This window comes from Mastigoproctus giganteus, chromosome 1 (genome assembly GCF_048544385.1).
Source record: "Mastigoproctus giganteus isolate SK-2022 chromosome 1, ASM4854438v1, whole genome shotgun sequence".
Classification (NCBI taxonomy): Eukaryota; Metazoa; Arthropoda; class Arachnida; order Uropygi; family Thelyphonidae; genus Mastigoproctus; species Mastigoproctus giganteus.
This window is the reverse complement of record NC_143575.1, coordinates 151,693,253-151,706,177: the sequence shown is the minus strand read 5'-3', so window position 1 is coordinate 151,706,177 and position 12,925 is coordinate 151,693,253. Positions and strand designations below refer to the sequence as shown.

General features: G+C 37.9%; 1 protein-coding gene across 6 annotated transcripts in view; it reads right to left on the bottom strand.

Annotated features, from left to right (window-relative positions):
* The window catches only part of RhoGAP19D (Rho GTPase activating protein at 19D), a 661,344-nt gene that overhangs the window by 382,999 nt on the left and 265,420 nt on the right, over positions 1–12,925 (bottom strand). For all 6 annotated transcript variants that reach the window (XM_090374624.1, XM_090374649.1, XM_090374631.1 and 3 more), the window contains one exon: positions 4,959–5,707. In XM_090374624.1, the coding sequence (XP_090230750.1) occupies positions 4,959–5,707 (749 nt within the window). The remainder of the gene's footprint in view (positions 1–4,958; positions 5,708–12,925) is intronic.

Here is a 12,925-nt window from a genome sequence, read left to right as displayed (position 1 = left end):
CAGGGAATATCAGAACGGACATATGCACAAGTACCACCTTTGAGGGGAAAGGAATCATACAGCGAATAATTTGGGCAACTGAGATGAGCAGTAGTTGAATCAACCGATAACTGAGATTCTGTCAGAAAAAGTACATGGGGTTTGGCTGACCAAGTGGAAATGGACATCGTTGAGATGAGAATTGAGACCACGTGTATTTGTGAAATGAAATAGGAAGTGCTTGGGAGGTTTAAATCTTTTTGCAGATAAGCTTGCTCTATTAGTTTGACAATTCGTGGTGTATTCAATAGTAAGAAAAAGTGGGTGGGACATGCTGTATGAAGTAATGAAATTTTTGGATATTAGGTACACATGGTAAGAATATACCCAGGTCCTTGACATAACATGGCCTTGACAATGCTCCCCGCATACACACTACTCAGACTCCCTCCAGTCCCTATCTGGCAGAGTAGAGGTAGCAAGATTATACACTAGCTGATCCGGAAGCCTCCTAGAGAGTTACGAATAGGTTCGGTCCGGTGTACTAACTAGCGGCCGGCCTGTGAAAACCATTTTAGAGCTGTACCCAGGAAATGTAAGGAATATTGGATCTCGCCACGATGTTCATCATAACCTCAAAAGTCATCAATCATACTGCATGATGGAAGAGATGGGGAAGGGTTGACCGGAACTAAGCTCTAGAGACTAAACATGGGTTTCACCACTTCAAGCCTCCAATAAGCAAAGTGGTGGTATTGCACCAGTTGATGAGAGTCATCTACCACCTAGTACTGCTTGGTAGTCCCTCCGTAGCCAGGTGGGAGGGAGCAGCAGTGCGTAGCACATGCTTCTTGATTAGACCGGGGTTCGAGCCCGTCACCACCAAATACGGAAAGGTCAGGTAATGACCACCGCATTTCCCGGAGCAATATGGTCTTAGTTGCTAATGCTCCTAAAAACCAAATAAACAAACAACAACTGCCTGGTAACATAGAGGAGGCGGTGTTCCTCCATGTGGTGTGGGCGCAACACCTCGACCCCTGCTTACGTTGGTTCACACCTGGGTGGTCACCCACCATGTACTTGTGCATGGAGTTTATACCCAGGATTACTAACAGTCCCACCATTGCGAAGGTGTAAGCAGAGGATTAGGCTGTCACAAACCATCCGGACTTCACCGAAATTGGGTCCACTTGACTTGAGTGTCACCCGAATATCAGTTCCATCAGTGTTTTAGACTCACAGGTAGAAAGTACAGCTTGTCTGGCATATCTGAGAGAATGTCTGTGACAACCTCAAGGACCTCAAGGACTATTTGAATACTCTATTAGTCATCAACTGATTTTGATTGCTCCAAGAAAAAACACTGTTGTAGATTTTTTTCCTCTTCAGAAATGAGTCAAAATTTTGTACATAAACTTGGCTGTTAGGACCATTTTCAAATCTTCACTGAGAAGAGAACACATGAATTCAATTTTTGTTTTTCTAACCTGGCTGAATATTCTCTCACATCAGCATTATATTTCAATTCTTTCTTCCTTCACCAACATTCCACATATGTTAGGTTCTGAGTTTAAAACATATAAAATTGAAACTGCAAAATTGCTCTTGCTTCATCTATTTCTTTATCTATATGAAACCAAGATATAGTGAAAAGTGGTCCACAAAAATTTGAATTTAAAAATGATACACTGACGTTTCATGCTCTGTCAGCATTTAGAAGAACATCATTCATCAATAGAAAATTGTGCACTGTGTATTCACATCCAGCCACAAAATACTTCCCCACTAAGCGAAAGAAAAGAATCTTCTCCTTATATTTTACTCTATGCGGACTTGGAAACAGAAAGTCCATTATGACATCAGAATCATCCTTCTAGTTTAGTCTGCTATGGTAATCAATTTACAAAATGGACATGGAATATTTGAAAACTGTTGATAAAATAAATTTGAATATAACATCTTTCCGAATATCTGGAAGTAATGACCTCAGTACACAGATGTCAGGTTTGTTGGATTGAAGAGCTATTGTTAAATTTTTAAACCTTTGCATAATATTTAAAATGAACAAGCAAACCACTCTATTCAAGCCATAAATGAGGAACACGAACAGATTTTCTGTATAAGTAGGGATGACAGGGCAAACAAACTTATCAGTTTGCTTGGCCTGTTTAAGATTACTTTCCCCAGAAGTCTGCAATTTATCAGTTCTTTTTTCTTAGAAAATTCATTGTCTTCTTTCAAAATTTCTTTTAGATCATGAGCTAGATTTGGAGAGAGTCAGTAGCACTCAGTGATCATTTTTATTTTTTAATTTCATGCTTATACGTGCATGAAATTAAAAGTGCTCATATGGCTTTTCTGACCAATTCTAACCTCTTCTTTAAACAGACTTGGCAACGGTTGCAACTGTTCTTCCAGTCTAGTTACACATTTAACCAAAGACTGCTAAGCTGTACAAAAAAGATTAAAAAATCTTTATTACTTCAGTGGCGTGATTCAATTGAAATTGTTTAAATCTTTATTTTTTTTATAATTTCTCTCTAGATAATAGAGAATGTCTACAAAGTATTCACCCATTTTCACAGTAAGATATGCAACTCCCCTTTCAGCACATGATACATACACATACAAAAATCATGGAAACCTATCAAGGTTAGCATAAAGCTAGCTACATTATAGGCATTATGTGTATTATAATATTATTATCAGCAAAATATAGGCTGTGGGATTACATTTCAATACTGGCATTGAAATAATTTCTTTCTTAGGTATACTATACCTTGGTCCCTCCAGTGACAGATTTTCAGCCTTCAAGACTTGGATTTATGCTAAAATTAGAGACGACAACATTATCCACAAGTAAACTAAAATTGTTAATAATATTTTAATATAAAAAGATTCTCCAAAACAGTGAATGTACTATTTATTTATTTGTAAAGACTGTTTCAAGAATTTCTGGTCTCTCATCAGATGAGAGGATGGCCTCTAGTAGCATTCTTATTAGTTAGTTATTTTGGTTTTTAGGAGCATTAGCAACTAAGGCCATATTGCTCTGGGAATATGCGGCGATCATCCCCTGACCTTTCCGCATCCTCCGTATTTGGTGGTGACAGGCTTGAACCCCGGTCTAATCAAGAAGCAGTGCTGCTCCTTCCCACCTGGCTATGGAGGCACCAGTAGCATTCTTATAGAATCAAAATAGCAAAGTGGCATGTGTAAGAAAAACTTCCAATTCAAAGCATAATATACACATATTTAACCTATAATAAAGAATCATGCTTGACTTGGACAAAATAGTAAGGGCAGCAGAGATATATTTCGACACAAACAATGATACAATTTGAACTGTATATATTTCAGCAATTTTTGTTCTGTCTCCAAGACAGAAATTGAATGTAGAAATGCATACAATTTTTAAACTATTTAAAGGTCTGCAACCATTATTCTTTGCTGTGTAGGGCAAATGTGATCTTACCCAGTACAAGGGGTTAAAGTTACATGAATTTTTTATATATTTACTTCAACCACTGTGGTCTTGATTTCAATTTGATACACTATTCACAGATAGGGATAGGTTGACGAAGGCCATTATTCTTTGCTGAGTAGTGCCTCCATAGTCGAGTGGTCAGGAGTGGGAGTGCAGTAGAACATGCTCTTTGAATAGACGGGGTTCAAGCCCCTAACTGCTAAATACTGTCAATCTGCCAACCTGCACTGGACCAGCGTGGCAGATTATGGTCCATTTCCTTCAGCATGAATTGTTGAGGAGGCTTCCATCCTGCAGTGGGTTGATAATGGCTGCAGTTTACCTTTTTTTTTTTTTTTTTTTTTGACAAAAGTCTGACAAGAGATCAACTAGTCTTTAAAGATGGTGCTGAGTTTAACACAAATAGCAGATTCACCCTTTTTGGTAATATCATTTGTATAAAATAATATTAGCAATTCAGTTCAACTTGTAGATAGATAACTGTATAGTTCCTAATAAGCCCAATCCTTGAAGGCTGGTCCCTGCCAGTGTAGAGACCAAAGTGTCTCCAGCAGAGAAACTAAACAAAGAAATGCATACAATTTTCAAATAACCTAATTATATAATATTATTATAAAAGGTTAAAATTAAAATTAAGTTAAAATTAACAATGAAGAGGTCGAATCTGTCTAGGACTTTATCTTTCTTGGATCTAAGATTGACCGGGGTGGAGAATCTGGCCCCGAAATTAAAAGAAGAATTTCACTTGGAAGCAGTGCAATTATGAGCATGGAAAAGATCTGGAAAGACAAAGATGTCGGCCTTACAACAAAGATCAGAATGGTTAATTTTTCCTATAACAACTTACAGGTGTGAAAGCTGGACAATGATGTTTTTGTACTCTGGTGGTGGAGAAAGCTACTTCGCACATCACGGACAGCAAAAGTTAAGAACAGAGAGGTTTTGGGTCGCATCAAGCCAGAAACATCACTGAAAGCCAAGATCACAAAGCTATAATTGACATATTTCTGTCACGTAATGCAATCCAATTCATTGGAAAAATCGATAATACTAGGAAAGGTCAGTGGAACAAGAAGTTGGCAAAGAACACGCTGGCTTGACACCATCAAGAGTGACGCTGGCACGAGCATGAAGGACTTGAAAGAAGTTGTTGAAGACCAGACAGCATGAAGGGAGCTCACCCATATAGTCTCCAAAAGTTGGCTGTGACTGAACGGATGAAAACAATAACAACATTATACAGGGTGGGCAATAAGTCAGTTCGCCAAGAAGACATTCATTTTATCAAGAAGTAAATTAGTAAATTACTTACCAAAAACAATTTAAATGGTATATTAATATCAGTGAAGTAATATCTGCATGAAGCTTACTTGAAGATATTCAAGTTTTTAGAAAATATATTTACAAAATATTGCACTATAATTAATAACATTATTATGTTGGACTAAAAGTTTCAGAATATGATTTCACATTATTTTAAACAGCTTACCTGGTGAGGAAGCAAGATTAATTGGACCATCTTTCTTAAATTCATCTTGCGATCGGGTGCAATTACACTCTTCTAAATTTTCTCCTGCACATGATGCTAAACTGCCATATTTTGATTCTGGACTTGGTAAATCTTGAGGCTGCACTGAAGCTGTTGCCTTGGAAGGCAATGAAAAATCTGAAGGAAAGAAGGCATTTTTTGTATCTTTACTGATAGGGGGTGATAAGCTTTCAAACTGTGCTGCCCGAACAGATACTATACGTGTAGGGCTCTGGTTTGTCATACGTGTAAGCTCACTTCTATATAAATTCATCCGTTCTAGAGATTTTGCAAGGAAACTTCCTGATTCAAACTGATGCTTACGCTGTGCAACAAGATTAATATGTGAAATTTCATCACTAGGACAAACAATGTCATTGGCATTTCCATTTGTTACTTGTGTAAAATTCTGGTTGATACTGGTAGAAAAGTCATTGCCTATTCCATAACGAGTACATGATGTTTGACCAACTGATCCCGAATGCTTGCACTGCATGTGTAAGGGAGAATCATTCATGTGCAAATCTAAAGAATTAGTTCGATGATGAGAGTGTTCTAAGTCACTAAAATTCATTTGATTATAAATGCTTGAATCCATGCCACTGATGGAATGGTATTTATGTGCACTATCTACAGACCTGGACATATTTGACCTTGGTTCATAATCTCTCCTATTACTAAAGGAAGACTGTTCTTCATCTGTAAATAATCTATAAAATAGATTGATAAAAAATACAACCACATCAATATTTGCTAAGAGTTTATATACAAATGCAGCCACTTGGGAAAAATAACTAAATAACAAATTATTTAACAATTATAATTTACTATGCCAGCACTGGGGTTATAATAAGAAATGTACTTTTCAGATATAATACTTTTAAAAATTATTTTTCAGATGGCTATATTCAATAAACTAGTTAGTCCCACAGATAAATACATCACGTATATTCTCGGATGCCTGTAATCGAAAAGTTAAACTTCAGTGATGTATGGTAAAAACATTACATTCTCTACAGGTGGAAAACTGATACTTTTTGGTTTACCATACAATAAGAAAAACTTTTCAAGTTTTGAACTTTGCTGCAACACAATAACTTTTAATGTCTCAAACCTAATTATTCAGCAGAAGCAGGTGTTCTAAGAAAAGTTGGGTGAAAAGCTAGATTTACATTTTCAATAGACGAGAAGATAAAGAGAAAGAATTTGACGTATCTGAAGGTGATAAATATGAGAGATTTTCATGAAGAAATACAGCATGTAAAAATACCGGAGAAACATAAGTCCATGAGGCATGTCATAGACATTCCTCCAAGTATGGCAACTAGGGCAGCTATCTGAAGTCTAAAATGTTTTTGGAACTAATATTCAGATGCCATTTGTGACTAAAGTGAACCAGATTTCAGAAACATCTGATCATCATATAACAACTAAATGAGGCTTGAGTTAGAGAGAGAGAGAGAGAGAGAGAGAGAGAGAGAGAGAGAGAGAGACCTTTACTTACAGACGTTGACAATGGTGAAACCCAAGTTTAGTCTCCAGAGTCCCACTTCTTCTATCATACAGTATAAGTTATTTTGAGATTATGATGGGCATCATGATAAGATTCAGTATTCACCCTCACATTTCAAGGGTACAACTTTAATCAGAATCTGCAGACCAGCTGCTATAGGGTTCACGATTCCGATACCTCCTGGAATGTTAATCTACTGATAACATTCTAGTAGATATGTGGTTCAGCTAGAGTATAATATCACTATTTCTACTTTGCCTGCCAATGACTTCAGCTGTTTTGTCTCTTTCCAACCTCAATGCTAAGGTTGGAAAGAAACAAAACAGCACAGAAAGGGGAACTATAGGAAATTTTGGAATTGGTGAAAGAAATGAGAGGTGAAAGACTTGTGGAATTTGCAGAATCTAGAGGAATGAACACTTTTTTCAAGAAAAGGGTGAACAGAAAGTGGACATGGAAGAGCACAAATTAATTAACAACTAATTAAATCGACTTCATCCTCACTAACAGAAGATATTATTGTGAATTATGTTACCATCCTGAACAAATTTTTTTTTTTTTTTTTTGATTTGGTAGTTGTTGGCGCATCGGCTTCTGTGGCCATATTGCACCTCCCAAGGTTTTTGCAGTACTTTGATCCAAGCCCGAGGCGGGAATCGAACCCGCGACCTTTGGGTTGCCGGGCAGGTACTTTACCTACTCGGCTAGCCCGGTCGGCTTCCTGAACAAAGTAAACGTTGAAAGTAATCACAGAATAGTAAGATGCACACTTGATATAGATGTAAGAAAAAAGGAAAAAATTGACTAGAGTAAATAATACAAAGGTCTTTGGGATAACAGAAGAGGAGAAAAACCAGAATGTACTTGAACTTAAGAACAAGTTTGAGCTTCTGCAGACTGCTCAAGACCAAGATATAGACGAGGAATATCACAACTTTCCGAAAGTGATAAACCCCTGGAAACCTATAGGTAAAAGAAACCCAAAGAAGAAAAAAATTAGTCAAGAAACACTTGTCATGATAAACCGAAGATAACAAATGAAGAGCAAGATAAACACTGACAAGGATAAAGTTGAGTATACTTAGTTATGAAAAGCCATTAGAAAGAGACTCAGAGAGGACATAAGAAGATTTAACACAAGAAAAGTAGAACAAGCATTAAGGGAAAACAAAGGATTTAAATCAGCAGCCATGAGCAGTAATACAGAAAGACAAATGATACTGAAACTGAAGAATAGCGATGGTGTACTTATAAACAGCAGAGAAGCATAATTCAAATAGCAGAGGACTACTATAGAGAATTATACAAGGAGCGAGGGAATGATGCAAGCCGTGGGGAAGATGAATCGCAAATTAGTAACACATACAACATACCCGATATCCTTCCTGAAGAGGTAGAACATGCGTTGAAGAAAATGAGGAATCAGAAAGCCCTGGGGGAAGATGAAGTTACTGTAGAGTTGTTAAGATTGGGAGGAAGAGATGTGGCAAAAAAACTAGCAAGACTCTTCACAAAATGCATTAGGAAAGGCATGATTCCTAAGGAATGGAATAATGCAATCATAGTTTTGCTGCATAAGAAAGGAGATAAATCAGAAATTGCAAATTATAGCCAAATTAGCTTGTTATCCAACATCTACATCTTTCTAATCTGTTAGTGATGACCATTGTGAACAACGGTCATCATTAACAGATTAGAAAGAATACTTGATGAGAATCAAACGAAAGAGCAAATGGCTTTAGGACAGGATTCTCAACTATGGATCACCTTCACGTGATATCACAGCTATTGAAGAAAGCAAATGAATATAAAACACCATTATACCTGGCATTTGTGAATTATGAAAAGGCATTTGATTCCATACTGCATAAGGCAATGTTTCGGGCACTGGAAATACAAGGCATAGATAACCCATATATTATGATTTTGAAGAAAATATATGAGATTGCTGCCTCCTTTATTAGACTAGACAAAGACAGTAGCAAATTTAAAATTGAGAAAGGAGTTCAACAAGGAGAAACAATATCTCCGAAAGTGTTTACTGCTGCCCTTGAGGAAGCTTTCAGAAGATTAGACTGTCGCAGAAAGGAGTCAATGTGAATGGAGAGTAACTATATCATTTACGATTTGCAGATGACATTGTGGTCATAAGCCACGATCCCAAAGAATTACAGGAAAATCTTAATCAGTTATGCAAAGTTAGTAAGGATTTTGGACTAAAGATGAATATGGCTAAAACAAAAGTAATGATGAACAAGTATGCCACAGAAAGGGAAATAATGATTGAAGGAGCAGTAATTGAAAAGGTGGAGTCATATACTTATTTGGAAAGTTATTAGCTGTAATAATGATAAATGGCTGAAAGTCAAGAGAAGACTAAATTTTGGGTGGACAGCATTCAGGAAATATAGTCACATACTGAGGAGCAATATCCTAATTTGTCTGAAACTTAAAATAATGAACCAATGTATACACACTCCCCACCATGACTTATGGAAGCAAAACTTGGGCACTCACCAAAAGAATGTAAAATTCGCCACACACTTCTATGACTTAGTACACGCTCTTTCAGAGCAATCCTCCTTGTCAAAATTCCTGGATTTTGTTCTATTCTTCCTAACACCCTTTCCTCAACTTCAGGTGTTATGCTTCTGGGCCTACCTGCTCCAGAACCTGTGCGAAGCATCCATGTTCTCTAAGGTGTTGATGTACCCTGATGAATGTGCGGCTGTTGGGCTGCCTTCGGCGGAGAAATGCTTCTTGGTACAAATATGCAGCCTTGATTGCAGTGCCGTTGGCTTTACCATACATGAAGTGCATGTCCGCATACTCTTCGTTGCTGTAACCTCTTTCCATGTTGTCTATCCTTTGACAAGTATTAGTATGCCTGCTACGGCTCTGAGAAAGCATTGAGAAAGTGAGACAATGGGCATAACCTAACCTAAACAAACAAGTCAGTGGTGGATCCCAACTAGTTGCCGTTGGCTTTACCATACATGAAGTGCATGTCCGCATACTCTTCGTTGGTGTAACCTCTTTCCATGTTGTCTATCCTTTGACAAGTATTAGTATGCCTGCTACGGCTCTGAGAAAGCATTGAGAAAGTGAGACAATGGGCATAACCTAACCTAAACAAACAAGTCAGTGGTGGATCCCAACTAGAAATGTGCAATATCACAAAAATGATTCATTTAAGGACCCATGTTTACTAGGCTTTTTTTGCATATTGTAAGTCAGTCTGTACAGTTCACCTTTAAATTATTGACCATCACTTTTGAAACACCCTGTATACACCTAACCCTCAATGTACACAGTAGTTTGGTTCTGCAAAAGTAACGTGTAAATGAAAATTGTGTAAATTGAGACTGACATTTGTATAGAAAATGAGGTGGTTGGTTCTGTACCACTCAATAAAATAATTTACGTATTTTTTAAAATAAATTTAACACTTTATTTTTATGTTAAATACATAACAAAAATTTAAGGATAATAAATGGGGTAAAGTAAAAAATAATGCAGGTGTGAAACCTTCAAAATGTATGAAAACAACAGTTTATTCCATATCTTCTCCTTTTTTCTCAATTGAAAGTTGTCACTACTGCTGCTAACTTCCTCTACCTCAGAATTTTTTTTGAATTCATTTCCAAAGAGATTATCGGAATAGGCTCAATAAAATCTATTATCAATTTTTTTTTTTTTTTTTTTTTTCTCTATATTGTTACTGTATCTGTGCATGTTCTCAACATGTTCCATGGCGATTTCATGCACACACTGCCAAACTTGCTTTAAATGTTTGTTATGTACTGTATTAGCATTAGTAGAGGCATTTGATGCAAGAAAGCAAGCTTATGCAGCATCAGCCAAAAAAAAAAAAAAAAAACCCCCCACTTCCACTTCACCCCTCTGTTCATTTAAAATACCTGTCCAGCTGAGCCTTAAACTTATTTAGGCTATCAACCTCCACGACAAGGGATGGAAGTCTGTTCCACCAACCAACCACCCGCTGGCTAAAGGCAAATTTCCGCACGTCTATCCTACATCTGTCTTTCCTCAATTTGAATTTATGCCCTCTCAGGTGATTATTCTGAGCTAGAAGAAGAATCCCATCACCAATGAGCATGCTCAAACCATTCAAGGCTTTATACACCTCTATCAGATCACCTCGCTGGTGCCTAGTCTCCAGACACTGTAATTTGCAAAACTTAAGCCTTTCTTCGTAAGAGCACCCCTTTGTTCCATTCACTAATCTTGTTGCCCTTCTCTGTACTCGTTCCAGCAGCTCTACATTCTTCTTGAAATGAGGCCTCCAGACCTGTATACAGTACTCTAGGTGTGGCCTGACCATTCCTTATACAAGGGAATAATCACCTCCCTATCCCTGCTGGAAAAATTCCTGTATATCATTGACAATACTCCATGAGCTACTTTTGCAGCCCGTCTGCACTGCTCAGAGAACTTCATATCTGCCTGCACAACCACCCCCAGGTCCCTTTCATTCTCTACCACTGTCAGTGTTGATACGTTGCTCTGGGGTTGCTGTTTCCCATATGTAGTACTTTATATTTGTCAATGTTAAACTTCATTTGCCACCTCTCAGACCATCTGCTCAACCTTTCCAGATCCTGTTGCAGCAGCATAGTGTCAGTAGTGTCCTTGACAACCCTGCCAACCTTTGTATCGTCTGCAAACTTGGACATTAAGCTTGATATACCATCATCAATATCATTTATAAATACAGAAAACAATAATGGACCCAACACTAAGCCCTGAGGAACCCCACTAATAACATTAGTCCACGATGAGCAGTGTCCATTGATTACCACTCTCTGTCTTCTCCCCCTCAACCACCCCTTTATCCATAGCAGCAATTTGCCTCCAATGTCACACTGCTCCAATTTGTGTAGCAGTCTTCCATGTGCAACAGTAACAAAAGCCTTTCTAAGATCCAAGTATATAATATCAAAGCTATTCCCTGCATCCAGTTCTTTTGTGACTGCATCATAGTATCCAATCAAATTGGTCAGGCAAGACTTCCCCTTAACAAAACCATGCTGTGTCCGAGCTATAACTGAAGTCTTGTCTAAATGATCCTGCAGTGCTTCTTTAACCAGTGCCTCCATTAATTTTCCTGGAACAGAAGTTAAGCTCACAGGTCTATAATTACTTGTGTCAGCCTTTGATCCTCCTTTGTGAATTGGGGTCACATTTGCACATTTCCAGTCTATGGGTATCTCCCCTGAGTCCAAGGAAGCTCTCATAATTATCGCTAAGGGTTTGCTTACTTCCTTTGCTGCCTCCTTTAATATAACTGGATAGATCCCATCCACCCCGGGTGCCTTTCTTGTGTTTATCTTCAACAATTTCTCCTCCACTTTACTCCCAGTTATTTCAAGATTCTCTAGCTTACTGCTAGAGTTGAATACACCTCTGGCATTCCCCTCGCTGAATAACTCCTCATGTGTGAATGTCGATGCAAAATATTCATTTAGTTTGTTAGCTACCTGAGCAGGATCATCAACAGTTGACCCATCAATATCAAGTGGACCAATCTGATTCATCTCCTTCCTTCTAGAGTTTACATAAATAAACAACTCTTTGCTGTTTTTCTTTGCATCCCTTGCCAAGGATTTCTCGTAATCTGCCTTCGCCTGCCTAATCTCCTTTGTAACTTGGTTGCAGATCAACTTGTATCTATCATAGGCTTCTGTGTCATGTGTTAATTTGTAAGTATCCCATGCATTTTTCTTCTCTGCCATATGCCTCATTAGTTCATCTGACATCCATTTTGGCCTAAACTTTGAACAATATTTCTTAGTTGCTAGAGCTAAGCCTAGTAGCCTAGTAGCTTCCAAGATAAGTTCTTTGAATGCTTCCCATTTTGAATTTGCTGTTGGTAACATCATCAGTTGGTCCCACTGTATAGAATTTAAATACTGTCTCAGTCCATCGTAGTCGCTTTTCCGGAAGCAATAACCCTTCTCTTTACCCCTAATGGTAGTTACCTCTTTGAGTAAATCCCACTTCAGCACACTGTGATCACTGCCACCTAGTGGTTCATTTATCTGCAGATTCTTAATGCATGAAGAATCACTGCTGATAATCAAATCAAGAGTATTACTCCCTCTAGTTGCCTCCCGAACATGCTGATGTAGAAAACAATCATCCAATAAATCCACAAAAGCCCTGCTAGTGTGTGAGTGACCAGCCCGCAAATTGCGGTCAATATCTGGGAAATTAAAATCTCCCATTATAAGACTCTCTGATTTACTGGCCCACTATTTCCCTGTACAGTTTCTTATTATACTCATCAGAGTCATTAGGCCTATAGCACACTCCTACTCTCAATTTTGATCTCACAATGCTTATGTCACACCAAACTAACTCAACACTGCACTGTCCAGCGATGCCGACTGGC